Below are 27,893 nucleotides of genomic sequence, written 5' to 3' on the forward strand. Positions count from 1 at the left end.
ATTTGAAGTGTTTTCTTGATTGCAGTCTAAAATTTTGAGAATGCTAATGTTTGTGTCTCTTCTCTCCCTCTCCACGCTCCCCACTCCCTTCCTGTACTGGGGATTGCATCCAGGGCTTCGCATCTGACACCAGGCTACACCCACAACCCTCTTATCTCATTCTTTTGGCTATAAAACTCTTAATAAAGATAGTATTGATTGCAAAAGGCATGATCTTAGCAGAGAGAAATTTTCTCCCAAACTAGAATAATACATTTACGTGACATTTTTATGCTGCAGAGTTAAATTTGCATAATTAAAGATAAAAGTACTTGATCCAGCTTGACACAGTGGTGGGTGCCTGTAGTTCCAGCTATTGGGAGGCTGAAGCAGAAGGATCACTTGAGCCTATGAGTTTGAGGCCAGCCTGGGCAACATAGTCAGACCCCATCTCAAAAGAAAAAGAATGCCTGATAAAAAATGATTTTTATTCATAATTTTTGTTATACATTCTATCTAGTAGCTATTATTATAATAACCCTGCTTCACAATTCATTCTGGTACTACTCAATAGCTTTTATTGTCATATATGTGCAGACCTTGGACTGGGGTTGAGTGACTTAAACTTGGATTGTCTCTGACATGAAGATTGAGTTCAAGTCTTCTCCCCTTGGTTCCCATTCCTTTGTAGGATAGCTGGGACATGTCCTTCTCATGCTAAAGCAGTAGTGCAAGAGGTCAAAGCTCACCATACAAGCCCATTTCCAAACTTTGCTACTCTTAGGCCTATTTACTTCCTATCAAATTTGAAGTGTTTTCTTTTTTTTAACATTTATTTATTTATGTATCTTTAATTTTAGGTGGATACATTAGTTTGTTTTTATGTGGTGCTGAGGTTCGAACCCAGTGTCTCGTGCATGTTAGGCGTGCACTCTACCACTGAGCCACCACTCCAGCACCCATTCTTGATTGCAGTCAAAGAAAACATCAGCAGGACAAGGAAAAAAAAATTCTCCCGTAGTGGGAGGGGAGGGGAATGAATATTTGCAGAACAATTTTATAGACTATCATTTAAATTGAATATGCTAATCACCATGGTGCACTCCTGTAAACCCAGGTACTGGGGAGGCTAAGGCAGGAGGATTGCCAGCCTTGGTAATTTAGTGAGACCCTGTCTCAATAAAAAATTAAAGGGCTGGGGATGTAGGTCAGTAATAGAGCAACCCTGACACTGCAAAAAAAAATTTTTAATTAATTAAATGCCATATGGTTATTCATTATGCCCAATGTGTGTGTCTGTATGGGTCAGACCTACTAACATGGCTTAAACCAAGAGTGATGGTTAGTCTGTTAATGCAAAACACATCAGGGAAATAATCTATTTATGTAGGAGCAGAGATTTCTGTCCCAGAAACTTGAGAATAAGACAAAGCCCGCAATGTCTTCTCAGGAATTTCTAAGGCATGTCACCAAACTCCTCTGACCCAATTTCTGAAACCTGATAGGAGTCTATTTGTGCCTTGCAGTGAATAACAGTCCAAAGATCTTGAGTAATTCATTGTGCAAATATCTAGTAAAACGAGGCTTTTAAGACCCAGCATATAAAATAAGGACATGTAACCAATGCTAATATATTAAAATTTAATTAGTTTCATACTAATTTATTTAAATATCACGTAAGTTCAAATAATTGTTAGTATTTTATCACCTGGTTGGTCGGTTGATTCATATTAGAAACGCTAGTGTAGCAAACTTATTCACCTCTGTATTCCTTTTGTTTTTCTTTTGTTTTGGTGCTGGGGGCCTTGTGTGCTAAGCTGTAAACTACCAACCCCTGGGCTACATCCCCAGCCCTCTGATTTCTTAGCTTAGCACAGTGCTGGTAAGTATGTCTTGTGGGGCAAATCTGGCCCACTGCTTGTTTTGATAAATAAAGTTTTATTGGAATCTAGCTGTGTCTGTTCGTTTATATGTTGTCAATGACTGCTTTTACTCTATAAAGGAGGCTTGAGAATTGGCAACAGAAAAGATAAGACCAAGCCAGGGTGGACATAAGTTAAATTATAAAAACTAAAGATTAAAGGAGAAAAAAGTAGTTTAGCAGTTCATGCTGCCTACTTCTTTTCTTAGGGGTGGGGGTACCAGGGATTGAACTCAGGGGCACTCAACCACTGAGCCACATCCCCAGCCCTATTTTATATTTTATTTAGAGACACATTCTCACTTAGTTGCTTAGCGCCTCGCCATTGCTGAGGCTGGCTTTGAACTTGCGATTCTCCTGCTGGGATTAAAGGCGTGCATCACCATGCCTGGCCTATACTGCCTACTTCTAAGAGAACCTTTTGTTCTTCATAACTAGATAACATTATGTCACTGATTCATAAGGGGTTTAAATTAGTTTTATGGGTTAGAACACCAGAATTATTGGTGTCCATTTTCATCTAAGATATTTATTCTCTTAACGTTCTTGGTCCTATTGAAACATTTCAGTATACAAAAATACTGCAATGTTGATACTCAAGAGAAAAGCCATTATCATGTGTATGCTGGTCATTATGATCTGTGTGGTACAATTTTTTAAACTATCATGTCCTTCAAAAACAAAACAAACAAAATAGACAAGACCACAAAGCCTAAATATTCACTATTTGGCAAACAGTAAAGTTTCTCAGTCCTGAATTAATGTAATATGAGACTGTTGGAATTTTGGAATTTGGGTTATTCACACAGGTCTGTGGGTCTCAGATGAATATTATTCTTGAGTTATCCTTAGGGAAAATTATTTGTTAAAGAAATCAGTGATATAAACAAATAATGCATGCAGTTTTGCCTAAAAAAATAATCTTTTAATATTTCATGTTCTAAGCACTCATTTCTAAAACAGTTATAATACCAGTTATAAATTCATATGGGCTGGGAGTGTAACTCAGTGGTACAGTGCATGCCCAATATGTGAGGTAAGACCCTGGGTTCAATCCCCAGCACTGGGGGAAAAAAAATTATCTTCTTCTTAAAGTAGACCCTGAGAAATTGAAGTAATTCTTTATTAGCCTTTAAGGAGATGACTTTACTTGTAATACATTGAAAGTCATTACTTCAAACTTTTCACTAAGGCCATCCCAGCTCTATCATGTCTGGGTTAGTGCAGCTTTATTAAATTGTGTTCCTAGGTACTTCAGAACAACAGCACCTGATCTCTTCTTTGAGGTCAAATAGAACAAAACCTTGCATTTTTCCAGATATCCCTTCTTGGACAACTTTAAGAAGAAAGAAACACTAGCTCCCCATGAGATGTGCAGGGAAAATGCATGTAGGTTTAAAAGTGATAGTAAACTCTTAAAAGTGACAATAAACTCTCAGACCTTTCCAGGGGGTGTGTGGAATTGAGAACAGGGAATTATCTGGAGTCATTTCTACTGAGTGTTGACGTAGCTATGTATGCTTCTGGTGTTCTGGGATTCACTTTAAGGCCCATGTGAGACCTCAGTATGAGGCCTGGATGTTGGAGGAGTTCATTCCAACCCCTTCTGCAACATCTGGGGTAGGAACAGAATCTGTAAAATTCAGGATTTTTAAAAAATTGTACCATACTGATCATCACATTTTTGATAATGAAGTCCAAAATTGGAGATTAGATAAAAATAGAAGAGGTGCTAACTGACCATACTTCCAGAAGAAAGCTTTCCCAGTAACCCCCAGGTAGGTAAGCGGCCAAGGGTCACCATCTGTTTCCTTTCATACAGTCTTGGAATCTACCAAAGGACATCTATGTGTCTTTCCATGTCTGCTGAATCCACTTGACTCAAATGGACTTATTTTTTCCCCCAGGGGTCGGATGGCAAAGTGTGCTGCTAACAGGAGATGAGACAGGCTCAGGTGCCCCAGAAACATCCAGCCCAGACATGACTCTGAAGGTAAGGGATCTTTCTCAGGTGGATCCTCCAAGTGATCCTTAGAGCGATGGAGGCCTATGCAGGCTTCTCTGGGGCAGAATGAGCCTCACCCTCCACCTGCTGGGCTCTCTGTCTCTATTCACTGATGTCTCTCAGTGAGACACCCAGACATAGAATTTCCTGAATTCTGGTACTGAATTGGGAAACCACTTGAATGCCAGAATCTAAGATGCGATTTCCAATGAGCCCGTTGTGGGGTCTTCAGTGAACATCTGTCTGTACGTTGGCTATTTGCAATTGGTAACCCTGGTTGGGACAGTGAAGCAAATCTGAAAATTCTGAGCTGAGAAATCAGGCCCCACTGTGCATTATGAAGAAAGGTCAGAGAGGCATGAAGTAACTTTGATCTCGACTCAAGATTTCCAGTGATGTCAGCGGGAAGGCAGCTCGTGGGCCATTCCAGCTAGAATGCTAATGTCCAAAGGTTTGCAAAATGACTCATCTGGGAATCAACTAAATTATCACTGCTCAAGTTAAATGCATCAAATTGGTAACCATTGCCTAGATTAAGGAACCCATAGTAAAAGTTATCAGAGCCTCGACCATTTCCCTTCTATTACTGGTTTCAACATAAAAGAGTGGGCCTCCTCTATGGAATTCTGTGTTTTAGTAAACAAAGTCCGGGGGTGGGAGATTTGAATGATTAGAATTTTAATATATGCCACTTCTGAATATTTCTTTGAAAAACAGAAAGTAATGTCCCTTTTGAAATTGGGATAGAACAGGAGATGTTTCTCTCCTGGAATTATTAGAAGTATACAAGATAAATTAAGTTGTTTTTTTTTTTTTTTTTGTAACATGCAGGCCGAACTAGTAATGTTATCTATGTTAGAAAGTTCAAGGCAGAAAGTAAAGGTTACCATAGTGAAATTAAATGAAAAACAGGACAGTAGCCTGATTGGTCAAAAAGGCAAATAACCTATATAACAACCATCCAGTGCTGATAATTCATTTTGCCTGTCATTGTGTTTAGCAGGATTTGCAATATTATAAGTTGCAATGGTATATTGGTGCTGTGTTGACTGTTAAGGCAAATCCTGACTAGTTTGAGTCTAGGATTGGTGTTGGGCAAAAGGCAGATGGGTGCCAACAGTGAAACCTGATGAGATTAGATTTGCTATCTCAGAATCTGTTATCTTTTTGAGAATTTTTTTGGGGGGGTTCTGAGGATTCAAACCAATGATCTTGTGTACCCTTAGAGCGATGGAGGCCTATGCAGGCTTCTCTGGGGCAGAAGGAGCCTCATCCTCCACCTGCTCGGGTTCTCTGTCTCTATTCACTGATATCTTTCAGTGAGACACCCAGATATAGAATTTCCTGAATTCTGGTACTAGATTGGGAGGCAAGCACTCTTCTTGGGCTGTATCTCCAGCCCAAGAATTGGTTTTTGTGAGATGTGTTTCTGGTATAGCTGCAGATGTGGTATGGGTGGGTAAATAAATGATCAGAAAGATGGGAGTTGGTTTTTATAAAAGCAAATGATACTAGGTGTGGAGATGCACACCTGTAATCCCAGCTACTTGGGAGACAGAAGCAGGAGAATCTCAAGTTCAAAGCTAGCCTTGGTGACATAGCAAGACCCTATCTCAAAATAAAAAAAATAAAAAGAACTGGGGCTATATAGCTCAAAGTTGGAGCATTTGCCTAGAATGTGTGAGGCCCTGGGTTCAATCCCCAGCACTGTGAGCCCCAACAAATAACAACAACAAAACATTGATCGCAATACAACTTGGTTTATCAGGGCTGGGAATATAGCTCAGTTGGTAGAATACTTGCTTCACATGCACAAGGCCCTGGGTTCAATCCCCAGCACCACACACACACACACACAAAAAGAACTTGATTTATCGACACTTCTTAAGGGGAAGAATATCCGCAGAAATTATACCTTTACTTCTTCCACATTGATCTTCTTCTGATAGACATATCTATTTTAATGCTAACAATTATTCTTTCTGAAAAAAATTTTACTTTTTTTTTTGGCTTTGTTCTTGTTTTTTTTTTTTTTTTTTTTAAATCATGATCATCTGAGTGAGGTGAGGTAGCACATGCCTGTAATTCCAGTGATTCTGGAAGCTGTGGCAGGAGGATCTCAAGTTCTAGGCCAGCCAGGGCAACCCAGGGAGACCTTCCTTTTTTTTTTTTTTTTTTTTTGGTAGTAATAGTAAGGATTGAACCCAGGGGTACTTAACCACTGAGCCACATACCACCCCTTTTTATTTTTTTTTTAATTTTGAGATAGGGTTTCACTAAATTGCTTAGGATCTTGCTAAGTTGCTGAGTCTGGCCTCAAATTTGTGATCTGCCACTGCCTCCCAAGTTACTGGGATTAGAGTCTTGTGCCCCATTTCCAGCTAACCCTATCTCAAAATAAACTAAAAAGGGCTGGAGGTATATAACTCAGTGGTAAAGTGCCCCTGGGTTCAATCCCCACACCAAACCAAACCAAACCAAATAAACAAAAATATCATAATTAACTGAATGTAGTTTTGGCTACTACTTGTAGTGTTTTAATACCAGGTCTTATTTTGAAATAGCAAAGTCATGCTTCTAAAAATATATACAATGCAGATAAGTGAAATCTTAAGCAAACCTGTCATTCTAATGAATATTAATAATAAGAGTATGTATATATTATTTTTTAGTTGTTGATTAACTTTTATTTTATTCATTTATTCATATGTAGTACTGAGAATCAAACCCAGTGCCTCACACATGTGAAGCAAGCGCTCTACCACTGAGCCACAACCCTGGCACAAGAGTAGTTATATTTAAAACACCTTCTAAACACATTGAAGTAGGTAGGCACACCACATGGGCCTGCCTGACTTTGTTTTTTGAGGTGCTGGGGTCCAATTCAGGGCCTTGCAAGCATTCTGCTACTGAGCTACATCGCAGGCTTCTTGACAGTTTTAAATGATTCGGCTTAGTGAGTTGAATTGCAAAACACCACTCCCCCACCCTCAAAAAGATATGTCCAAGTCCTAACTCCTGGTACCTATGAATGTGACCTTATTTGGAAAAATAGTCTTTGCAGATATAATTAAGAATCTTGAGATGAGATCACTCCACATTAACTGGGTGATGTTAAATCTAATGACTTGTGCCCTAATAAAATAGAAGGAAGTGGATATGCATGGAGAAGGCCTTGTAAGGAGACAGAGACAGAGATTGTAATTCTGCAGCCCAAGCCTAAAACCCAAAAGAGGGTTGGGAGTGTCAGTCAGTGGCAGGGAGCTTGCTCAGTGTATGCAGGGCCCTGGGTTCCATCCCCAGCACCGCCCCCAAACCCCCAAATGAACAAACAAATGGAGTCACCAGTAGCCAGAAGAAGCAAGGAAGAAGTCTCCAGTAGACCTCTTGAGGGAACATAGCTCCGCTCATATTCTGAACTGTTGGCCTCCAGAACTGTGAGAAATAAATTTCTGTTGTGTCAAGTCACCAAGTTGTGCCACTTAGTTATGGCTGCACTAGGAGACTAATACTAGGACTTTTCCAAGAGTCACTCCGACTTTTTTGTGTGTTTGTTTGTTTCAGTTGCTATCTATGTATTTTGAAGTGTTAGGAACGGAACCAGGCCTTGTCCAAGCACTCTACCACTGAGCGCCACCCTGTCCTCACCTACTCTTTCGATTACTAAGATCTCTTGCTACTGTCCGATTTCACCCTGCTCACCTTTTACAAAGCTAATTTTACCTGCTCTTGTTTTAGGAGAACCAGTAGTCTTTTTCAGTTTGTATCATCACCACTCACTAGAAGAAAAAGGTAGTCATATTTCAGGGCAGCTTCTTTTGTATCATATTCTGTTTTGCTGCTTGTTCAGACACTGATAAACTAAATAATGAAGAAATAAAAGGTATGGATCAGTATTTTGTTAAACTTGCCAGACTGTGAAATCACCTGCAGTGAAAGAAGGAAAGAAAGAAGGGGGTGGGGATACAGTTCATTTGGTAGAGTGCTTGCCTCACATGCACAACGCCCTGGGTTCAATCCCCAGAAAAGAAAACTTTCCAGGCTCCTTTCAACAGAAAATCTGAGCTTAAGAATTAGTACCTTTTGGGGGAGAATCAGGGCTGAAGATCACCCCAGGGCCTGCCTCATACTAGGCAAGTGTTACTGCTGAGCTCCATCCTCAGCCCCAAAAATTAGCCAATATTTTTGGACAGCGGGTACCTGGGATTGAACCAGAAGTGCTTCACCACAGCACCACATCTCCAGCCCTTTTTATTTATTAATTTTTATTTTGAGACAGGGTCACACTAAATTGTTTAGACCCTTGCTAAATTGCTAAGGCTCGCTAAATTGAACTTGTGATTCTCCTGCCTCAGCCTCTGAAGTGTTGGGGGCATTACAGGGGAGTACCACTGCACCCAGCTAAAAAGTAGCATTCTCAAATGCTAAGTGTGTCTACAGTTCCAGCTACTTGGGAGGCCGAGGCGCAAGAATCACTTCATCCCAGAAGTTTGAGACCAGACTATGCAATATAGCAAGACCTCATCACAAGAAAGAGAGAGAGAGAGAGAGAGAAAGAGGGAAGGGAGGGAGGAAGGAAGGAAAGGCGAGTTAGCATTTTTTTCTAAGGCTTGATTGCTTCTGGAATAAGCATCCTGCTGACCTTGCCTCTCTAGTTGTCCAACTTATTACCCGAGACAGGATATTTTGAGTCCCCCACCTCCAGTGCCAGGTGACATGCAAATTCCTGAAGCATTCCATATTTAAAACAAAAGACAAGGGCTGGGGTGTAGCTCAGCAGTAGGGTAACTTGCCTGGCCTAGGGCCTATTCAATCCCCAGCATTGCAAAAAAGAAAGAAAGGGGATGGGGGAAAAAATAAAAAAGCATGGCTTTTACTCAGTGCTTCTTGGATCTTCCTCTTCTCCTTCCCTTGGTTAATTTTATTTGGTTCAAATATTCCCTCCTCCATCAGCACTTTCTGACCAGCATTGCTGGTCCTTCTCCTCCATAGCCAGACACATAAAGAACCTAGATGTCATTACATAATATCCAGCCTCTCCCCTGCCAGGAAGCCACTTCCATCAGGGCCAGCGTCCCCAGCGCTTGGCCCGATGTCCAACACATGTGTGCAGTCTTCTCTATTCGGAAAGCAAATGCGCGTCCACCTTCACCTTGGATGCACTAGGCGCATCTCAGGCTTTTCTCAGGCCGGCTGCCTCTGTTCCCACTCAGGGTCTTCCTCTTGCTGCCCACTTCCTGGCTTCCCCTGGAAGGCCACTTTGCTCTGTTTGGTTGTTCACTTAGCAGCTCCAAATTACAGCTCCTTTCTTTTTCTCTCCCTTTTTTCTTTTTACTGCTTTGGTTTTCTTAATACACTTTTATTAATGTATATTGTTTTCATACTGTGAAGTTCCCCCCTGTAAGTGTATGATTCAATCATTTTTAGCAGATTTACCAACCATCACCAGTTCTAGAACATTTAACAAGATCCTTCGGTCCCTACTCCAGCCCCAGGCCGTGGACTCATGCAACCTGTGGTCTTTTGTGTCTGGTTTAGCACATATTTTGTTTTGTTTTGTTTTTTCGAGTTTATCCATGGCATAGCTGCTGTCACTATCCTTTCCATTCCTGTTAATGTTGGCCAATATTTTGTTTCTGAGTATGCCACTATTTGGGTACCCCCAACACTGCTTTTTTTGTGATGCTGGGACTCAAACCCACGGCCTGGCACACGACAGGCAAGTGCTCTACCACTGAACTATGTCCGCAGTTCTGGGTCATCTTTTTATTTATTTATTTAAATTGTTTTTAGTTGTAGATGCACACAATATCTTTATTTTATGTATTTTTTCTTATGCAGTACTGAAGATGGAACCCAGTGCCTCACGCATGTGAGGCAAGTGCTCCGCCACTGAACCACAGCCCCAGCCCCTATCTTTTTATCATTTTTGTCCATTCACAAGTTGATGGACTTTGGGCTGTTTCTACTTTCTGTCAGTAACGCTTCCACGAACAGTTACATGTGGCTCTTTGGGTGAGGTCTCACTGGACTTGAAATTGCTGGGTCATGGGCTGGGGCTGGGGTTCAGTGGTGGAGCACTTGCTTAGCACATGTGAGGCACTGGGTTCAATCCTCAGCACCACATAAAAATAAATAAATAAAAAAAGGTATTGTGTCCACTTACAACTAAAAAATATTAAAAAAAAAAGAAAAGAAAGAAATTGCTGCATCATGTGATAACTCTGTGTTTAATGTTTGAAAAACCATTACTACATTTTCTATTGTGTCTGTACATTTAGACCCTACCAGTAATACATGGGTATAAAGTAACCATCCTGGTGGATATAAAGTATCTCATTGTGGCTTTGATTTGTATTTCTCTGGTGTCTACTTGAATATCTTTTCTCTTTTCATGTGCTTCTTGGCCATTTTGTATGAGGTTAGTTTTTGTGTATGTGTGTGCTAGGGTTGAACTCAGGGCTTCCCACATGCTCAGCAGGTGTTCTACCACTGAGCTCCACACCCACCACCTTTGCAGGTCATTTTTTAAAATGTGTGTATATATATATATTTAAAAATAAATAAATATATATTAGTTGTAGTTGGACACAATACCTTTATTTCATTTATTTATATGTGATGCTGAGGATTGAACCCAGTGCCTCTCACGTGATAGGCAAGCACTCTACCACTGAGCTACAGCCCCATCTGTGGTGAGCCATCCATGGGCTGTGTGTGTGAGCTATGTGAATTTGAGCTATATGAGGGGACAGGCCTGGCATTGCACGCTGATTGGGCTGTGGGACTGAAGTGTGCCTTTCCTCTCTCTGCCTGTGATCCCACATAGCACCTGAGATAGGTGTGACTTACCAAGATGTCAATCAATCTGCTGACCACCAGACATCACAAAGTCCACCTTTGAGTCATTATCCCCTGCCTTATTTGGTGAAGAACATTCCATTGAATCTCCTTTGTGGGCCCTCCCTATAAAATAAAGAGACTCTGGGTGCACACTCTCTTGCCTTCCAGCGTGGAAGAGGTCCCTTGAGGTCACAGAGCAGTCCCATCCTTGATCTGAGAAACTCATGTCCATGATGTCCGTGATTTTTTTGCCGTTTTCTTAGTTTAATGATGTAGCCATCTCTTTTGAACCCAGCTCACTCATCTCGTCCGCGCAGGCAGCTGGCGAGACCCAGCCCCTGCAGATAATTTTTAATGGCTTGATTGCTTTTGTTTGCCATAATTTGTGCATTGTTTTACAGCAAAGCACCCTCTCTTTGTCTCATTGCAAGTTCTCAAAGTTTTCTGCTGGCATGGTGGTGCACACCTGTAATCCCGGCTCAGAAGGCTGAGGCAGGAGGATCCTGAGTGCAAAGCTAACCTCAGAAACAGCGAGGTGCTAAGCAATTTGGTGAGACCCTGTCTCTAAATAAAATACAAAATGGGGGTGAAGATATGGCTCGATGGTCAAGTGCCCCTTAGTTCAATCCCTGGTACCAAAAAAAAAAAAAATTTCTGAGTGAGGTACCTCCTCCTCCTCCTCCTCCTCCTCCTCCTCCTCCTTCTTTCTTTCCTTCTTTCTTTCTTTCTTTCTTTCTTTCTTTCTTTCTTTCTTTCTTTTGGGACTTTGTTCTTGACTAAAGTGGGAGGGGGCACTCAGCTCATCCTTTCCCTGTCTCAAAATAAAATATAAAAAGGGCTGGGGATGTGGCTCAGTGGTGAAGCACCCCTGGGTTCAATGCCCAGTACCCAAAACAAACAAACAAACCTAATACATGTTAAAGAAATACCTGTAGGATTAAAATGTTGTAATTGTGCTGTCATTCTAATCAAATATAGAAAGTAATCCCCTTGTGCCGTCTTTACCTTGCCTTCTTTTTCTGTATACAGTAAGATTAAAAATTGTGTTTGTAAGGAGAAGCACACAAAATCCTAGCACAGCAGAATTTTTCTGGGAAAGGAGCCTGTATTCACATACACTATTTTCTCTCTGGTGCTTAAGCAAGAAGCAAGGTTGATAACCCTTCAGGCACATTGGAGATTCCTCCTGCCATAGAGTCACTGGAAAAGGGCAGGTTTCCTAATCCAGAAGGCAGGAAAGCCACGTTATTTCCTAATATGTTGCTTTCTGTATGTAAAACTTCTTGCTGGGAGAGAGGCTGTTCTCCTGGAAGGACAGATGTTCTCCATTACAAAAGGGGGAAAGCATTTCAGCTCTTCCGGTGGCCATTAGAGGCCACAGGTTAGAGCTTTCTTTGGCTTTTGCTTTAAGAAGCCTTTCTGCTGAGAGCCTTTTGTTGCCAGAGGTGGAGAACTAGTTGCCCTTTGTATTTTATGATGACGGCATTAGGAAGGATTCTTTGGGGCTGGGGCTTTGGACAAAAAGATGCATTTGGGACCAGAAGTCCTTCCTACGCTGGTACTTACATAAAGATTGCTCTAAATTTGCTTCTTGGCCAAAGGAAATATTTTATTGAAGATTCTTTTTTGAAGAAAAGAATACTTAAATCCTTTTAGGTTACTGAATCTCAGAGGAGGTTGCCAATGGTGGCTAAGAGGCAGACCAGTATTATATGGATTAATTTTCAGGATATCCTTTAAAAAATATACCTTTGGGCTGGGATTGTGGCTCAGTGGTAGAGCACTTGCTTAGCACAGGTGGGACCCAGGTTCAATTCTCAGCACCACATTAAAATAAATAAATAAATAAATAAATAAAGGCATTGTGTTGTGTCCATCTACAAAAAAGATTCTCTCTCTCTCTCTCTCTCTCTCTCTCTCTTTTACACTTTTGCTGGGGCTCAGTGGTACAGCGCTCGCCTAGCATGTGTGAGGCATTGAGTTCGATTCTCAGAACCACATAGAAATAAATTCATTAAATAATAAAGGTCCACTGATAATTAAAAAAATATACAAAAAATAAAATACACCTTTGGGGCTGGGGGTGGAGCTTAGTGGAAAAGCACCTGCCTCCCAGGTGAGAGGTGCTAGCTAGGTTCTATCTCCAATATCACAAAACAAAACGAAAACAAATAATTTTTAAACTAAAAGAAAGATTAAAAATACACATTTTAAAGGAAATGGAGATGAAAGTTTCTGTTGTAAACTGTAATATACCGTGTCAACGTTGGTTATTTATTATCCCAATATGCTACATCCTCTTTGTCAAATAAATGAACTCATAGCCATCAGCAACTCTCGATTATTATGTACAGATGGGAATATTGCAGGCAAATGAAAGATCTCAGGTACCTTCTCCCCTGGACCTTTTGTTTTTTCACTGTGTTCCCTTCCCACCGATAAAAGCCAGCCCTGATCAAGTGTTTGCACTGATCGGAGGACTATGCTAGACCCTGACATGCAACACATAATCTTCAAAACAGCCCTGCTAAGGAAGAACTGTTGTGAATCCCATTTTGCAGAAGTGGTGACTGTGGCATGGTAAAGCAAGGTAATTTACTCTAGACCCCAAAGCCAGGTGTGCTGGAGCCAGGTTTTAAACCCAGGTGGAAAGACACTTCTTTTTTCTGTTCAGTAGTGGGGATTGAACTCAGGGGCACTCGACCACTAAGCCACATCCCCAGCCCTGTTTTGTATTTTATTTAGAGACAGGGTCTCACTGAGTTGCTTAGCGCCTCATTTTTGCTGAGACTGTGCCGCAGTCTGGCTGGGCACAAATCACGAGCCACTGAAGCAGGAACAAACTTTATTTTTAAAACGCAGGAAAACACTTCACACAGCTCCCGGGGAAATCCTCCCGAACACGCCACGAGGCTTGTCCAGGAACCCCCAGCCGGAACTATATCTCCCGGAAATCCCTCCTCCTGCACTTCCCCAACCAATGGGAACTCTCTGGGAATCCCCGGAAATCCCCATGAGAACTCCAAAATAGTGCGAGAACTCAAAAGTTGCGGCAGAGGCGGACAGGCAGAGGCGCCTGTCAATCAATACTGTTGGCAAAATGCCAGGGGCCATACAGACTCAGCCGTGGCTCTCAGCAAGACTGGCTTTGAACTCACTATCCTCCTGTCTCATCCTCTCAAGGTGCTGGGATTACAGGTGTGTGCCACTGTGCCCAGCACTGGAAATACACTTCTGTATTTGGGTATTAACATATGCACATCCATGTTTTTATTAGCTAAATCAGGAGAGCTCCAAGGATGGGGCAGGAGTAGCTTAGCTGGATAAAATACTGGTCACCAGTGCCTAAAGGTGTGGCTCAATGGTAAAGTGTGTGTCTAGCATGTGTGAAGTCCTGAGTTCAATCCCCTGTGCTATTAGAAAAATGCTAGACACCAGGTTAAGCTTGAATTCTAGATAATCAATGAAAAAAGTTTTAACTTTAGTATGCCCCTTGTATTGCACCAGACATACTTGTACTAAGAAATTGTTGTTTACCTAAAGTTCCAATTTAACTGGGTGTTGGGTATTTGTATTTGCCAAGTCTAGCAGACACAGAGAGGAGGGGTGAAGGGAACAGATAAATGTGTTCGTATTTTGATCATTGTAGTCTGGTATTATTTGTGAGTTTAGATTCCTTTCTCTCTTTCTCTTTCTTAGCCTGGCTTCCCTCCCCTCCCATTTCAGGGATGACAGTTACTAAAGGACAAGTTACAATTTGGTATCAGGATCTTAGTTGGCTTTATTTCCAGTTCTTCTCAGCCCAGCAACACTCATTCCATAAAGTGGAATAAGTGTTATAGTTGGCTGAGAAGATGGTTTTGTTGACAGAGAAGGGCTAGAAAAAGCAGGAACAGGGGACTAAAGCAGATGGGTCATTTCAGGGATGTTTTTTAAGGTGGGGACGAGAGACAGAACCATTTTGTAAAAATTAAAGCAGAGGGAGATTTCTTGTCATGCTGATGGGCCTTTTAGGGAAATTTGGCCATCTTTTGCTAAGTTTTCTTTTTTGCTATTAGTATGTGCCCCACCCCATATCATGACTTTTCTGAAGCCTGTTCTAGAATCTTTGTTTCAGCTGGGCTATCATTATTGGCCTGATTCATTTTCTGCAGATAGTTAAAATGTTGACGAAACATTCTCATGATTTTACCAGTTCTATGAATTGGTAACATTCCCTGGCTCTCAGCAGTCACCTCCTAAAATAGATGGCACTGGCCTGGATATTCCCAGCAAAAGTTCCGAAACATTCACAAATATTTCCTGAACACATCAGTGTATTTCCTTCTACGCACATTTGGAGCGTTCCAACGGTGGGAATGACTAATGAGGTAAAGCCCTAGAAACTGTCTCACTCTTATCTCACAGGTCAGAGCCCACATTCAAATATTCCTGATGTCTCAGGCTGGGGATATAGCTCAGTTGGTAGAGTGCTTGTCTTGCATGCACAAGGCCCTAGGTTCAATCCCAACACCACAACACACACACACACACACAGACACATACACACACACACACACACACACACTCACACACCTGATTTCTCAAGACTGATTGTCTCCAATCCAGCTGTGTGTGTGTGTGTGTGTGTGTGTGTACCCAGGACTGAACTCAGGGGTACTCAGCCACTGAGCCACAACCCCATCCCTTTTTATTTTTTGAGACAGGATCTCACTAAGTTGCTTAGGGCCTAACTAAGTTGCTGAGGCTGACCTTGAACTCTTGATCCTCCTGCCTCAGCCTACTGAGTTGCTAGAATCATAGATATGAGCCAGAGCTCATTTGTACATACCTGGGTCTACAACTTCTGATGGAACTAAGCCAAGCAAACTAAACACAGGTCCTACTGATGCAAACCACTAGTCTGTAGTGTAATTAAAAGATGGTTTCCATTTAGGTGGGGAACCTGTCTACCTACCCACTTAATATATGAAAAAAAATGATTGTGTCCCTGAGGGTCCCAAATGATCAGAAATGATTTCTGAAAAGCTGGGTAGAACTCAAATAGTCATTTATGATAGGCCTTGTCCTTCTAAAACAAGTCAGGTAGCCAAGGCCTCTTACATCTTTAGCATAATTCTTGGAACTATCTGTTGGATTCCTAGGAAAAATGATCTTGCTTCGTTATGTAAACATTTGAAATTAAGTGAGGATCTAGTTCTCCCATCTCGATAAATTGTCAAGTGCCTTTTCCACCTCTTCTATCCGTTTTCCAATGGCCTTCCCCTTGATTTTTTCTGATGTAGTAAAAACTTATAATTAAAAAATACACTCCATGGAGCTGGAGTTATAACACTCACCTAGCATGCATAAGGCCGGGGGTTCAATCCCCAGCCTTGCCCCCCAAAAAACAAAACAAAAACAACAAAACAACAAAAAAACATTGTAAAAATCATAACACACGTGTAAATTGCATGTAAAAAGACATGTGTTCAGATGGGATGATTGATTTCCTAACCAGGAGAACGGGTTGCAAAACCCTAATAGGTCTAGTACCAAGAGCTGGGCTCTTTTATATCACTTGAGCTTATTACCATTGCAACAGTGGCTACTTCTTCAGACATGAGCCAGCGGAGATGTGACATATATTTTAGCTTGGCATTCTTAAGTCTGTTTTTGAAAAGGAAAAAGGTACCAGGCTGGGGTTGTAGCTCAGTGGTAGAGTGCTTGCTTAGCACTTGTGAGGCACTGGGTTCGATCCTCAGCACCACATAAAAATAAGTAAATAAAATAAAGGTATTGTGAACATATACAACTAAAAAAATATTACAAAAAGAGAGAGAGAGAAAAGTACTAGCAGCTACCATCCCACTAGCTGTCCCAAGGGATCTGGGCTGGAGGGAAGGATACAGAGGGTACAGGGTGGTCACCATAATCTCTATGGGCTCACAGATTGAATTTTGATCTCTAGTACTTTCAGTCTTCTAGTGAATTTCAGTTAAATAAAATGAATACCAAGAATAAAAACGAACATTTATGGAGAACTTTTCGTGTGTCGGCTTTGCTCTGGACACTGGGGGCACTATTTTATTTCATTCTCACCACAACGTTGTGAGGTGAAACTATGAAGATCAATGATCTATTGAGAGCCAGGTGTAGTGGCGCATGCCTGTAATCCCAGTGGCTCTGAACGCTGAGGCAGGAGGATTGCGGGTTCAAAGCCAGCCTCAGCAATGTAGCAAGGCTGTAAGCAACCTAGTGAGACCCTGTCTCAAAATAAAAAGTAAAAATAAAGAGGGGGGGTATGTGTGTGTCTTGGGTATGTGGCTCAGTGGGTAAGCACCCTTGAGTCCAATCCCTGGTACCAAAAAGTAAAAACTAAAAAAAATTGGGGCCAGGCACAGTGGCACACACCTGTAATCCCAGCGGCTCCGGAGGCTGAGGCAAAAGGATCACAAGTTCAAAGCCAGCTTCAGCAAAATTGAGGTGCTAAGCAACTCAGTGAGACCCTGTCTCTAAATAACCTACAAAATAGGGCTGGGGATGTGGCTGAGTGGTCAAGTGCCCCTGAGTTCAATCCCTGATATTTAAAAAAAAAAAAAAAATGGGCTGGGTTGTAGCTCAGTGACAGAGTACTTGCCTTGCATATGTAAGTCACTGGGTTAGATCCTCAGCACCGCATAAAAATAAGTAAAGTAGGGGCTGGGGTTCTGGCTCAGTGGTAAAGTGCTTGCCTAGCATGTGTGAGGCCCTGGGTTTGATCAATTCTCAGCACCACATATAAATAAATGAATAAAATAAAGATCCATCAACATCTAAAAAATATTTTTTTAAAAAAATGAGTAAAGGTGTTGTGTCCATTTACAACTAAAAATAGTTTTGTTTTGGAAAGTATACAGAAAGGGGCTAGGGTTGTAGCTCAGTGGTAGAGGGCTTACATAGCATGTGTGAGGCCCTGGGTTCAATCCCTAGCACCATGTAAAACTAAATAAACAAAATAAAGGTATTGTGTCCATTTGCAACTAAAAAAAAATTAAAAATTACAGAAAAAAGAAACAGCGTGCAGAGACATTAAGTAATTGTGTCAAAGAACAAATTTACAACAATTTAAAGACCAAGAATCGGGCAACACTTCATCCCATAAAATAGAATAAATGGTACAATGATCCAGCAGAGGAGATTGGTTTTTTATTTGTTTGTTTTGCAGGGTAAGGCTTGAACCCAAGGCCTCAGGCTTGGGAGGCCAGTGCTCTACACACCCAGGCCACAAGGTTGGTTTTACAGAGGACTAGAAAAAGCTGAAGCCAGCATGGTGGCACACATCTGTAATCCCAGCAGCTCAGGAGGCTGAGGCAGAAGGATTGTGAGTTCAAAGCCAGCCTCAGCAAAAATGCGTTGCCAAGCAACTCAGTGAGACCCTAAATAAAATGCAAAATAGGACTGGGGGTGTGGCTCAGTGGTCGAGGTCCCCTGAGTTCAATCCCAGGTACTCTCCCTCACAACAAAAATAAAAAAGCTGAAAGAAAGAACAAAAAGCAGATTGGTCATTTCAAAGTTGTTTTCCTCTTTCCTCCAGTGACATGGAGACAGAGCAATAGATATGTAACTGATTTGGTTAACATCAGATTACTTGAGTTTACCTTTAATTTTTTGCAGTACTGTGAATTGAACCAAGGTGTGCTCTACCACTGAGCTGCATCCTCACCCCTTTTTATTTAAAAAATAAATTAATACAGAGTCTTGCTAAATTGTACAGATTGACCTCCACCTTGCAATCCTCCTGCCTCATCCTCCGAAATCACTGAGATTACAGGTGTGCACCACCCTGCCCAGCTTCTGGCTACCTTTTTCTTGTAAGGATCAGGGCAAAGGGAATTTCATGAACCTTCCAGAAGAAACTTGCTGTTTTTTGGAAGTTTAGCTGTTGGCTCACATTTCTCCTGGTTTCTTAGAATATTAGGTAAACAACTTATTTTGGTTCATCAACTTGAAATTTAGGATGGATGACTCCATTTTAATTTTTAGTCGGGTCTGTTGTTTTTTCTTTTTTTGTGTGTGGAGGGGTACCGGGGATTGAACTCAAGGGCTCTCAACCACTGAGCAACATCACCAGCCCTATTTTGTATTTTATTTACATCAGGTTCTCACTGAGTTGCTTAGCGCCTAGCTGTTGCTGAAACTGGCTTTGAACTCGTGATCCTCTGCCTCAGCCTCTGGAGCCTCTGGGATTATGGGAGTGCATCACCACACCTAGCAAGTCTGGTCTGTTAAGACCCAGTGCAGGAACCTGGCTCCAAACAGTGGCCTTCTATCATGTTTATTTAACCCAGAGCCACAGAGTGCCAGACCCCAGAGGTAGCCCAGTAGCCTTTGCTCTTAAAGACCATGTCTACCATTTTGCCTCGTAAAACACAATGGTGATGCTTATGGCAGACCCGTGAGGGAGGTCCTGATCCGTATCAAGCTTTTCTGTAGTTGTGTTTTAACTCAGACATTCTTCAAATGCAGAGCTACAGTTTCTCTGATGGTGAGGTAGGGGAGGTGAAATAAAAGACATAAGTAGAAAAGAGACATAAAGGAAGGACAAGAAAAATGTAATTTTAATTTGAAGTTCCGCATACTTTTCCAGGCCTGTCCCACTCTTAGTTCTTCTCCCAGGTCTGTCACTCCCAAATTTCTGGGAATCTGTAAATCTTATTACAGTTACCACAAAATCACTCATGATAATTACTTTGTACATTATTAATGCACCTACCAGTAGATTAAGCAAAGAGAGATAGAATATTTTAAGAAACTTATAATTTAGGGGACTTTCTAGCATTATCTCTTGATCAGATATGGAGACCAGGTCTGTTCAAGGATCCTGAGAACAAATGGACCATCCTAGATCCCATCACCATAAACTGTCCTGGATAACCAGACTGATGACATCACCACATACCTTCCCCCACACACCCCTCTTCAAGTTTCCTTTAAAAGAGGAGTCAGAATGTCTGTGGATGTGACCCAGTGCTAGAGCACTTGCCTAGCCTGTGTGAGGTCCTGGGTTCAATCCTGAGCATGGCGTAAAGCAAAGTAACAAAAGAAGAGAATGGGCTGGGGCTTTCCTAGCACATGTGAGGCACTGGGTTGGATCCTCAGACTGCATACAAAAATAAGAAAATAAAGGCATGTTATCCATCTATAATTACAAACAATTTAAAAAAAAAACAAAGAAGAAGAAGAGGAGGAGGAGCCAGGAGAAGTCCCTAGAACACATCCTCTCTCTTTCAAGATGGCGCACATCCTCCCTTGAAAAAGTGTTTCTGCTTTCCTGATTAAATCTTTCTGGGCCTCTGACTGACACATGCTGAAATTCTGTGCCATCTGTAGGCCGAGGACCCTGCTGGTTTTGAGTCAGTCCTGCTCCCACCCATACCTTCCGGGAACTCCTGGGACATTTTCCAGCCACATCTCTTCTCTGGTTCTTAAGAACCAGTTGTTTTTCAGCCTTGCCTTTGGGTCTCCTTCCCATCAGCATTCTGACGACATTTTTCATTAGCATTCTATTGCAGTGATTCATGAACATAAGACAGAACCGCCCCAGTATATAAGGGCAGCTGAGACTACAGCGAAAACTAGAGCTTTCATTGAATCTGGAGAAATTCAGCATTCAGAAGTCCAGAATGGATTAGACGTCATGACACCCAACAGACCTGACCTGTGGGCAATTAATTCTTTTAGTTTCTCTAGGATATCTGCATTTCTATGTTATGCCACATGGAACATGGGATTTGTGGATATTTAAGTAAAAAATCACCTTAATGACTGTGGTTTCAGATTAGGGCCCCTAGGTTCAACCCCTGGCAAATAAATAAGTAAATAAAATGATAATAAAGAGCTAACACCTACTGGGAATCTAAAAGGATGGTGCCACGGCCTTTATATGCATTCAGTTACCCAGAGCTCACCATAAACCCATAATTGATACTATGCAGTTGCCCTGATTTTAAAGGCTAGGAAACTGAGGCACAGATGCAAAGCAACATGTGGAAGGCCCACTCCAGAATCAGAGGGGTCAGCTGCGCAGCACACCCCCTCACCATGAGCCCCTCTCACCTGGGACCCACGCTAGCTCTTCTGCCTGCATATTTCTTGGGAAATGCTGGGCCAGTTAACCTCACAACCCAGCTTTCTCTTGGAATTCAGACCCACCGCAAAGAGCCGAGAGTGTGCCTTCCCCATGGAGGGAATCAATAACATTCAAGCCACGCCTTCTTTGTGTAAGTGACATGTCTGAAAATAGCTGTGTTTTGTGATTAAGGAGTTAAAGAGAAAGAATGCCCCGGATAATAGGAGGCAAAAGTGAAAGGCCAGATGAATTCACCCGTGTCTTTTCATAGGAAATACTAAATTCTTTTCTAGAATCACATTGTGGAAAAATCTTCTTGGCTTAGTATTTTAAAAGTGCATTCTCCTCCGAGCCCCCTAAAATCCAAAACCTGTCTTACCCAATAAACTTCAGAAAGCATTTTTTGGTGAGCGGCTTCTTTGCTTTTGCAAAGAAATTTCCTAGAAACCCTGATCAGAGAGGAGTTGTTTTGGACTGCTTAGCAGGAATGTTTCATTGAAATGAGAATAAGAAGTATCAGGCTGTGTGTCTGGTGCCTGTGTGTGGTTAAATGCATGCGAGGAAGGCACAGGAGGAGTTGGTGTGTATCCCGTGCCTCTGGGGACAACGCTTCCCCTTCCAGTCATGCCTGGAGCCTGATCCTTTGGCTGCCATCGCCACTTCACCAGAGGATCTGGTTCAAGCCATTGTTGTCCCTTGCCCAGATGACTACCATAGCTTCTGAGTGGTCTCCCAGCCCCTGCTTTCCTCCTAAGTAATACACACTCCACACAGAGGCAGCCACAGTGATATTTTAAAAGCCCAAACTAAACCAAATCAAATCATTTATGTATTTGAAATAATTTAGTGGCTTCTCATCATACTCAGGAAAAAAAAAAGTACCCAAAGTACTAATTACGGCTTGCAAGGACCTCGTGATCTGGTCCACTGCCAACATCCTCTCATCCACATGCCTTAGCTCTGCAGGCCTCTTAGCTGCTCTAGACACGGCTGCCCAGAGTCTCCACACATGCTGTTCCCTCTGCCAGAATATGGTTCCTCTTCTTTCCCCATGTTTTTCCTCAGGTCTTTTTTTCAGATTTCTGCTCAAATGTTACCTTGTTCAAGAGCCTGTTCTTGACCATGTTATATTACATAGCACCTCTCCTCTACCACCATCAATATGTATCCCTCACCCAGCTTTATTTTCCTTATAACCAATTTCCCCTCTTGAAATATAATGCATTTTTCATATCTATGAGGGTTAATTCAGTGGGCCTTTGATTTTCTTTCCTATTATCTACGGTATTCTTCTCCTTTTTCTTATTCTCCACGTTCTATTAGGATGTAAGCTCTATGAACAGAGAGACTTTTCAGTCATTTTTTCATTTTGTTAACAAATACTTAATGAGCACTTACTTTATGCCAACCTCTGAGCACCTAGAAATTGGCAAATGAGACCACATCCCTGCACCCATGTAGTGCACTCATCTTATTAGTGGAAGATAGATTTAAAAAAAAAAAACCAAAAACTAGCAAGTAAATAGATTATTTGAAGAACAGTGATAAGTGCTGTGGAAAGAAATTAGAGTATTTCAAGATTTCAAGGTATGGGTGACATGGTGATTGCGAAGAGTATTGAGTCTGTCTCCGTCCAGGTGGCAAGTCAGGTTCCAGGAGGAAATTAGGAATTTGCTGTGTACTTGTTAATTTTAAGACGCTTTCTAAACATTCCATTGACAGGGTAAGTATGAGCCTGGAGTTCCAGAGAGAGAGAGCAGGCTGGGATATAAATTTAGGATTCATCAGTACACAGCCATACATTGGTTGAAATCAAAGAGAGAATGGCCTGAGAAAGAAGAGGGGTCTGAGCCCCAAGTTGTGGCTTCTCCCAAATTGAAGTCTGGATAGATGAGAAGGAGCCTGTCAGTTAGCTCTCTGTTACTATATTAAGATACATCAGGCTAGGTGGGCTGGGGCTGTAGCTCAGTGGTAGGGCACTTGCCTGGCATGTGTGAGGCACTGGGTTCCATCCTCAGCACCACATAAAAATAAATAAATAAACAAAGATACTGTGTCCATTTAAATTAAAAAAAAAAAAAAAAGATAATTGAGGCCAGACACGGTGGTGCACGCCCACAATCCCAGCGGCTCAAGAGGCTGAGGCAGGAGGATCCTGAGTTCAAAGCCAGTCTCAGCAATGGCAATGGTGAGGTGCTAAGTAACTCAGTGAGACCTTGTCTGTAAATAAAACACAAAACAGGGCTGGGGATGTGGCTCAGTGGTTGAGTGCCCCTGAGTTCAATCCCCAGTACCAAATATATATATATATATGAATGAGATAGTCAACTTAAAAATACAAAACATTGTCTGGCCCCTGCATGAGGCCCTGTGTTTGATCCCTAGCACTGCAAAAAAAAAAAAGGAAAGATTTATTTTGACTCACAACTTTGGAGATTTTAGTCATGGTTGATTGGTCCTGTTATTTTCGGTCCTGTGGCAAAGCAATACATCATGGCCAGAGCATGTAGTAGAGAAAGCTGTTAACTTCATGACAGCCAGAGAGCAAAGAAAGACCTCCCACTAGGACCCCTCCCTAAGGTTCTACCGCCTCCCATCAGCACCAGGTTAGAGACCAAGTCTTTAACACTTGGGCCTTGGAGGGCATTTAAGATTTGAGCTACAGCGCAACTGGAAACACATACCGAGAAACAATGGCTAGTGGGATCCAAGGGGAACCCAGAGAGTGTTTTGGAAGGCAGATGAAGGAAGCCATTTGAAAAGGAGTGACGGAGACTCTGGACTGGATCCTGCTGAAAGAGCAGGCCAGGTGGGTTCTGAGAGGCGGTCACGGGTCTGGCCACCCTGAGGTCTTGGATGACTTTGACATGTGCTGTTTGGTGGGGTGATGGGGACCAAGGAAGTGAGTGGAGGGTGGGGAAGTAGAGATATCTCCTAAGAGTGCTTGCTTTAAGGAGAACAGAGAGTTGAGGTGAAATAAGGAAGTTGTTTTGAATTTTAATTATTGTGAAAAAACAACATGAGATCTACCAGTTTAAAGTTTTAAATATGCAGTATAGTGGGGTTAATTTAATTATCTGCACATGAGAGATATTTTTTTTAAGTAGAAAACCACAGCATATTTAATGAGATGAGAGAATATTGCAGGGTGGGGGAGGGTACAATTCCTGGGACAGTGTCCTGGAGAAGATAAGACTTGGAGGGATGCAGAGGCTGAGAAACTTTCCGAGGCTGACACAGCCCACCGGTGATGGAGCAGGATTCAAACCCAGCCCCTGGGCTCCGGAGGCCTTGCGAGTCAGTGACATTTTGCTATTTTGTAAAATGAGAAAAGTGCATGGAGTGACATCTAACTTTCATCTCAGCTCTAATGAGTCTCTAGCATTCTGATGTGCCCTCACCCATCCAAGCAAAGAAATAAAAAAGGCCCCAGGGTAGCCCAGGAAAAGCAGCCCCAGGCTGATGTGAACATACAGATGAGATAGGCCTGCATAGGGCCTATCTCATCTCAGCCTGTCCATAAATCACTTTGCCAGTCAGGCACCCCACTCCTCTGAGCCTGAGTCCTTTATTAGAGTCCCAAACTGTGTTGAGATGTCTGGCAGCTTTACTCATTCATATTATCTGTCTGGCTTCTTAAAGTATTTGAATTTGCAATGCTGGCTGCTAAAATTATCTATGCAGTAGCTTAAAAAGAAAAGGAAGGGGGGGCTGGGGATAGAGCTCAGTTGGTGGAGTGCTTGCCTCGAATGCACAAAGTCCTGGGTTCAATCTCCAGCACCACAAAAAAAAAAAAAAAAGAGAGAAAGAAAGAAAAGAGAGAAAAGGAAAGGAAGAAGTGAAGGAGCCAGCCCAAGGAAGGGAAGAATGAAAGAAGGAAGGAAGGCAGGCAAAGAAGAAAGAAAGGGAGGGAGACAGGGAGGAAAGGAGGAGAGGAGGGAAGGGCCTGGGAGCTATGGAGAAAGCACCTACTTGATGAGTTGGAGAATGCACTTGACATCCATGTTTTAGTCAACTCTATTATAAACTATTATAGTTTCTGCAATAATTTTATGTTGGCCAAGGTCCCCAGAGGCTATAAATAATGTTGCAGAAGAGGCTTTTAACATTCTCCATAGCTAAATGATCTTCACACTTTATCATCTTACTGTGACTTAGAGGAGTAATTAACTTACTCTGTGTATATAACTCTTAAAATAAGCTGGGCACGGGGTTGGGGATGTGGCTCAAGCAGTAGCACGCTTGCCTGGCATGCGCAGAGCGCTGGGTTCGATCCTCAGCACCACATAAAAATAAAAAAATAAAGATGTTGTGTCCACCGAAAACTAAAAAATAAATATTTAAAAAAAATTCTCTCTCTCTCTCTTAAAAAAAAAAAAAAAAAAAAAAAAAGCTGGGCACGCTGGGGCACTCTTGTAGTCCCAGCTTCTCAGGAAGCTGAGGCAGGAAGATTGTTTGAACCCAGGAGTCTGAGACCAGCCCGAGCAACATAGTGAGACCCTATCTAAAAACAAACAAACAAACAAATAAAAACAAAGGCCCTTCATCTTTGGTGGACTTACATTCACGCTAGGCTAAGCCATTTGATATGCTCAATAAAGTAGAAGGAAAGGATATTTTCTCATTGGACAGTTGTCAATATTAAAACATTTGACGAGTAAGTTAAAGGCTACTGAAAGATAGCATTATGATAATCAAGATTATTAAAACTTAGAATGTTTATCTTTTCCCTCTGATAAGGCTGAAAATTTGTAAGATTCTTTCCATAAATTCATGGCCTATATGGTAAAAGTTTAGTGGAAGAGAAACACCTAGAAAGAACTAAGCAAATTGTAGAGTCAGTTGGGCATGGTGGTGCTCGCCTATAATCCTAGCGGCTCTGGAGGCTGAGACAGGAGGGTTTCCAGTTCAAAGCCAGCCTCAGCAACATCTAGACACTAAGACTCAGTGAGACCCTGTCTCTAAATAAAATTCAAAATGGGGCCAGGGATGTGGCCCAGTGGCCGAGTGCCCCTGGGTTCAATCCCTGGTACCCGCCACCCAATAACAACAACAACAAAAAATAAAATAGTATGTGTGTGTGTGTGTGTATATATATATATATATATGTGTATATATATATGTATATATATTTTTTTGTAACAGGGATTAAACCCAGGGGTACACCAAGCCATATCTCCAGCTCTTTTTAAATATTTTATTAGAGACAAGATCTTGCTGAGTTGCTCAAGGACTCACTAAATTGCTATGGCTGCATTTGAACTCTCAATCCTCCTGCCTCAGCCTCCCAAGTTGCTGGGATTACAGGCATGTGCCATGTGACTGGCTTGGATAGTCTCATTATAAAATAATAATAATAATAATAAATAATTCTCAAGACTGGTGTAGCTCAGTGGTAGAGCATGTGCTGAGCATGCCTGAGACCCTGTGTTCAATCCCCAGCATTGCAAAAAAAAAAAAAAAATTCTTCGTCCTAGGAGCTGGGGTGTGACTCAGTGGCAGAGCACTTGCCTCGAATTCACAGTGCCCTGGGTTCCATTCCTAGCACAGCTTAAAAAAAAAAAATCTTCATTTTACTTAAAATGGAAGAGGACTTTAAGCACCACTGGAAATGAAGGGCAGATTTGCATTCCCAGGTCACCAATGAGAGGTGAATTTGCTTGGTCAACTGGCTGGATGAAAACTGTCCTCTGAAATTTCATGTTGTGTCACTTTTCCAGCATCCTGGTTGTATACATTCCAAATGTATTAGACATATCTCGTGTTTTCAATGCCATGCTTGATGAATACCTTGTGTTATGCTGTCTCTCCATCAAGGAGTGTTTGCTAGATTTTTTAAATGCTTCAATTGTAAAATGAGATAAAATTCTCAGCCAAGAAACCTAGACCTCATAGGACTTCACAGGACTTTGTTGTTGTTAATTACCAAAGTAATACTTGAATACATTCTTCTCTTTGGTGGGGAGAAGTTCCTGGGAATTGAACCCTGGAGGGTTTTACAACTGAGCTACATCCCCCAGCCCTTTTTATTTTATTTAGAGATAGGGTCTTGCTAAATTACTGAGGCTGGCTCGAATTCGGCAGTCCTCCTGCCTCAGCCTCCTGAGTAACTGGGGTTACAGGCGTGTACCACAGTGCCTGACCTGTTTCTTTTTATCAGAACCATTGAAATGTGTATTTCACTGGACAATCTGGAAAGTGATGTCAAGTAGTGAATAGAGAAGGCACAGTCTAGCTACAGTGTGGGACACAGGGATCAGTTAGATGTGCATGCCTTGCTTGGGTTGCGAGAATTCTATGGGAGGTTTTTAAAGGGCTTAACAGGCTGGAGCAGCTGGGGTGAGTGTACACAGGCCACTTCCGTACCTGAGAGGTTTGGCAGAGGAAAGGCCAAGTGTGAGGAAGCAGGATAAGGAAGTAAACATGGAACAGGCAGGAAAGAAGCAGCCAGCGACCCTGGAGGGGAAGTGAAGGAAAAGCCGGCAGCACAGGCCGGGCCAAGAAGGGAGTGAACACAGCTTGTGGGCCAAGTATTCCACAGGACACTGTCCCCTGGGGTGTCAGGCCAGAAAGAGACTCACACGGAAAACTTAAGCGAATATGGAGTCCTGGGACCCAGATCACCCAGGAAAGGCACAACACACACACACACACACACAGAGTTTTTCAGCTACTTCTTATGAAAGCCAGCAGGTGATCCACTAACTTATAGCATCTCCAGAGTTGACCCCCACTCAGCACCAGTCCTAGCCACAGAGAGGGGAGAACTTTCAGAAGAGTGTTTTTAATCAGACAAACCACAATTGTAAATCAGTACGAGTGTATGGACTGCCAGCTGTGGTGTTGCATGCCTGCAATCCCAGCAGTTTGAGAGGCTGAGACAGGAGGATCATGAGTTCAAAGCCAGCCTCAGCAATGGTGATGTGCAAAGCAACTTAGCAAAACCCTGTTTCTAAATAAAATACAAAATAGTGCTGGGGATGTAGCTCAGTGGTCGAGTGCTCCTGAGTTCAATCCCCAGTACCTCCCTATCAAACAAACAAAAATCAGCCAGG

The 27,893-nt window shown here is 42.1% G+C and overlaps 1 protein-coding gene across 4 annotated transcripts in view; it reads left to right on the forward strand.

Annotated features, from left to right (window-relative positions):
• The window catches only part of Palm2akap2 (PALM2 and AKAP2 fusion), a 465,668-nt gene that overhangs the window by 316,523 nt on the left and 121,252 nt on the right, over positions 1-27,893 (forward strand). For 3 of the 4 annotated variants that reach the window (XM_071600827.1, XM_071600829.1, XM_071600828.1), the window contains one exon: positions 3,808-3,893. The exons of the other annotated variant lie outside the window; for it this stretch is intronic. In XM_071600827.1, coding sequence (XP_071456928.1) covers positions 3,808-3,893 — 86 coding nt within the window. The remainder of the gene's footprint in view (positions 1-3,807; positions 3,894-27,893) is intronic. 4 annotated transcript variants of the gene reach the window in all.

The sequence above is a fragment of the Marmota flaviventris genome, chromosome 13 (genome assembly GCF_047511675.1).
Source record: "Marmota flaviventris isolate mMarFla1 chromosome 13, mMarFla1.hap1, whole genome shotgun sequence".
NCBI classification, from domain to species: domain Eukaryota; kingdom Metazoa; phylum Chordata; class Mammalia; order Rodentia; family Sciuridae; genus Marmota; species Marmota flaviventris.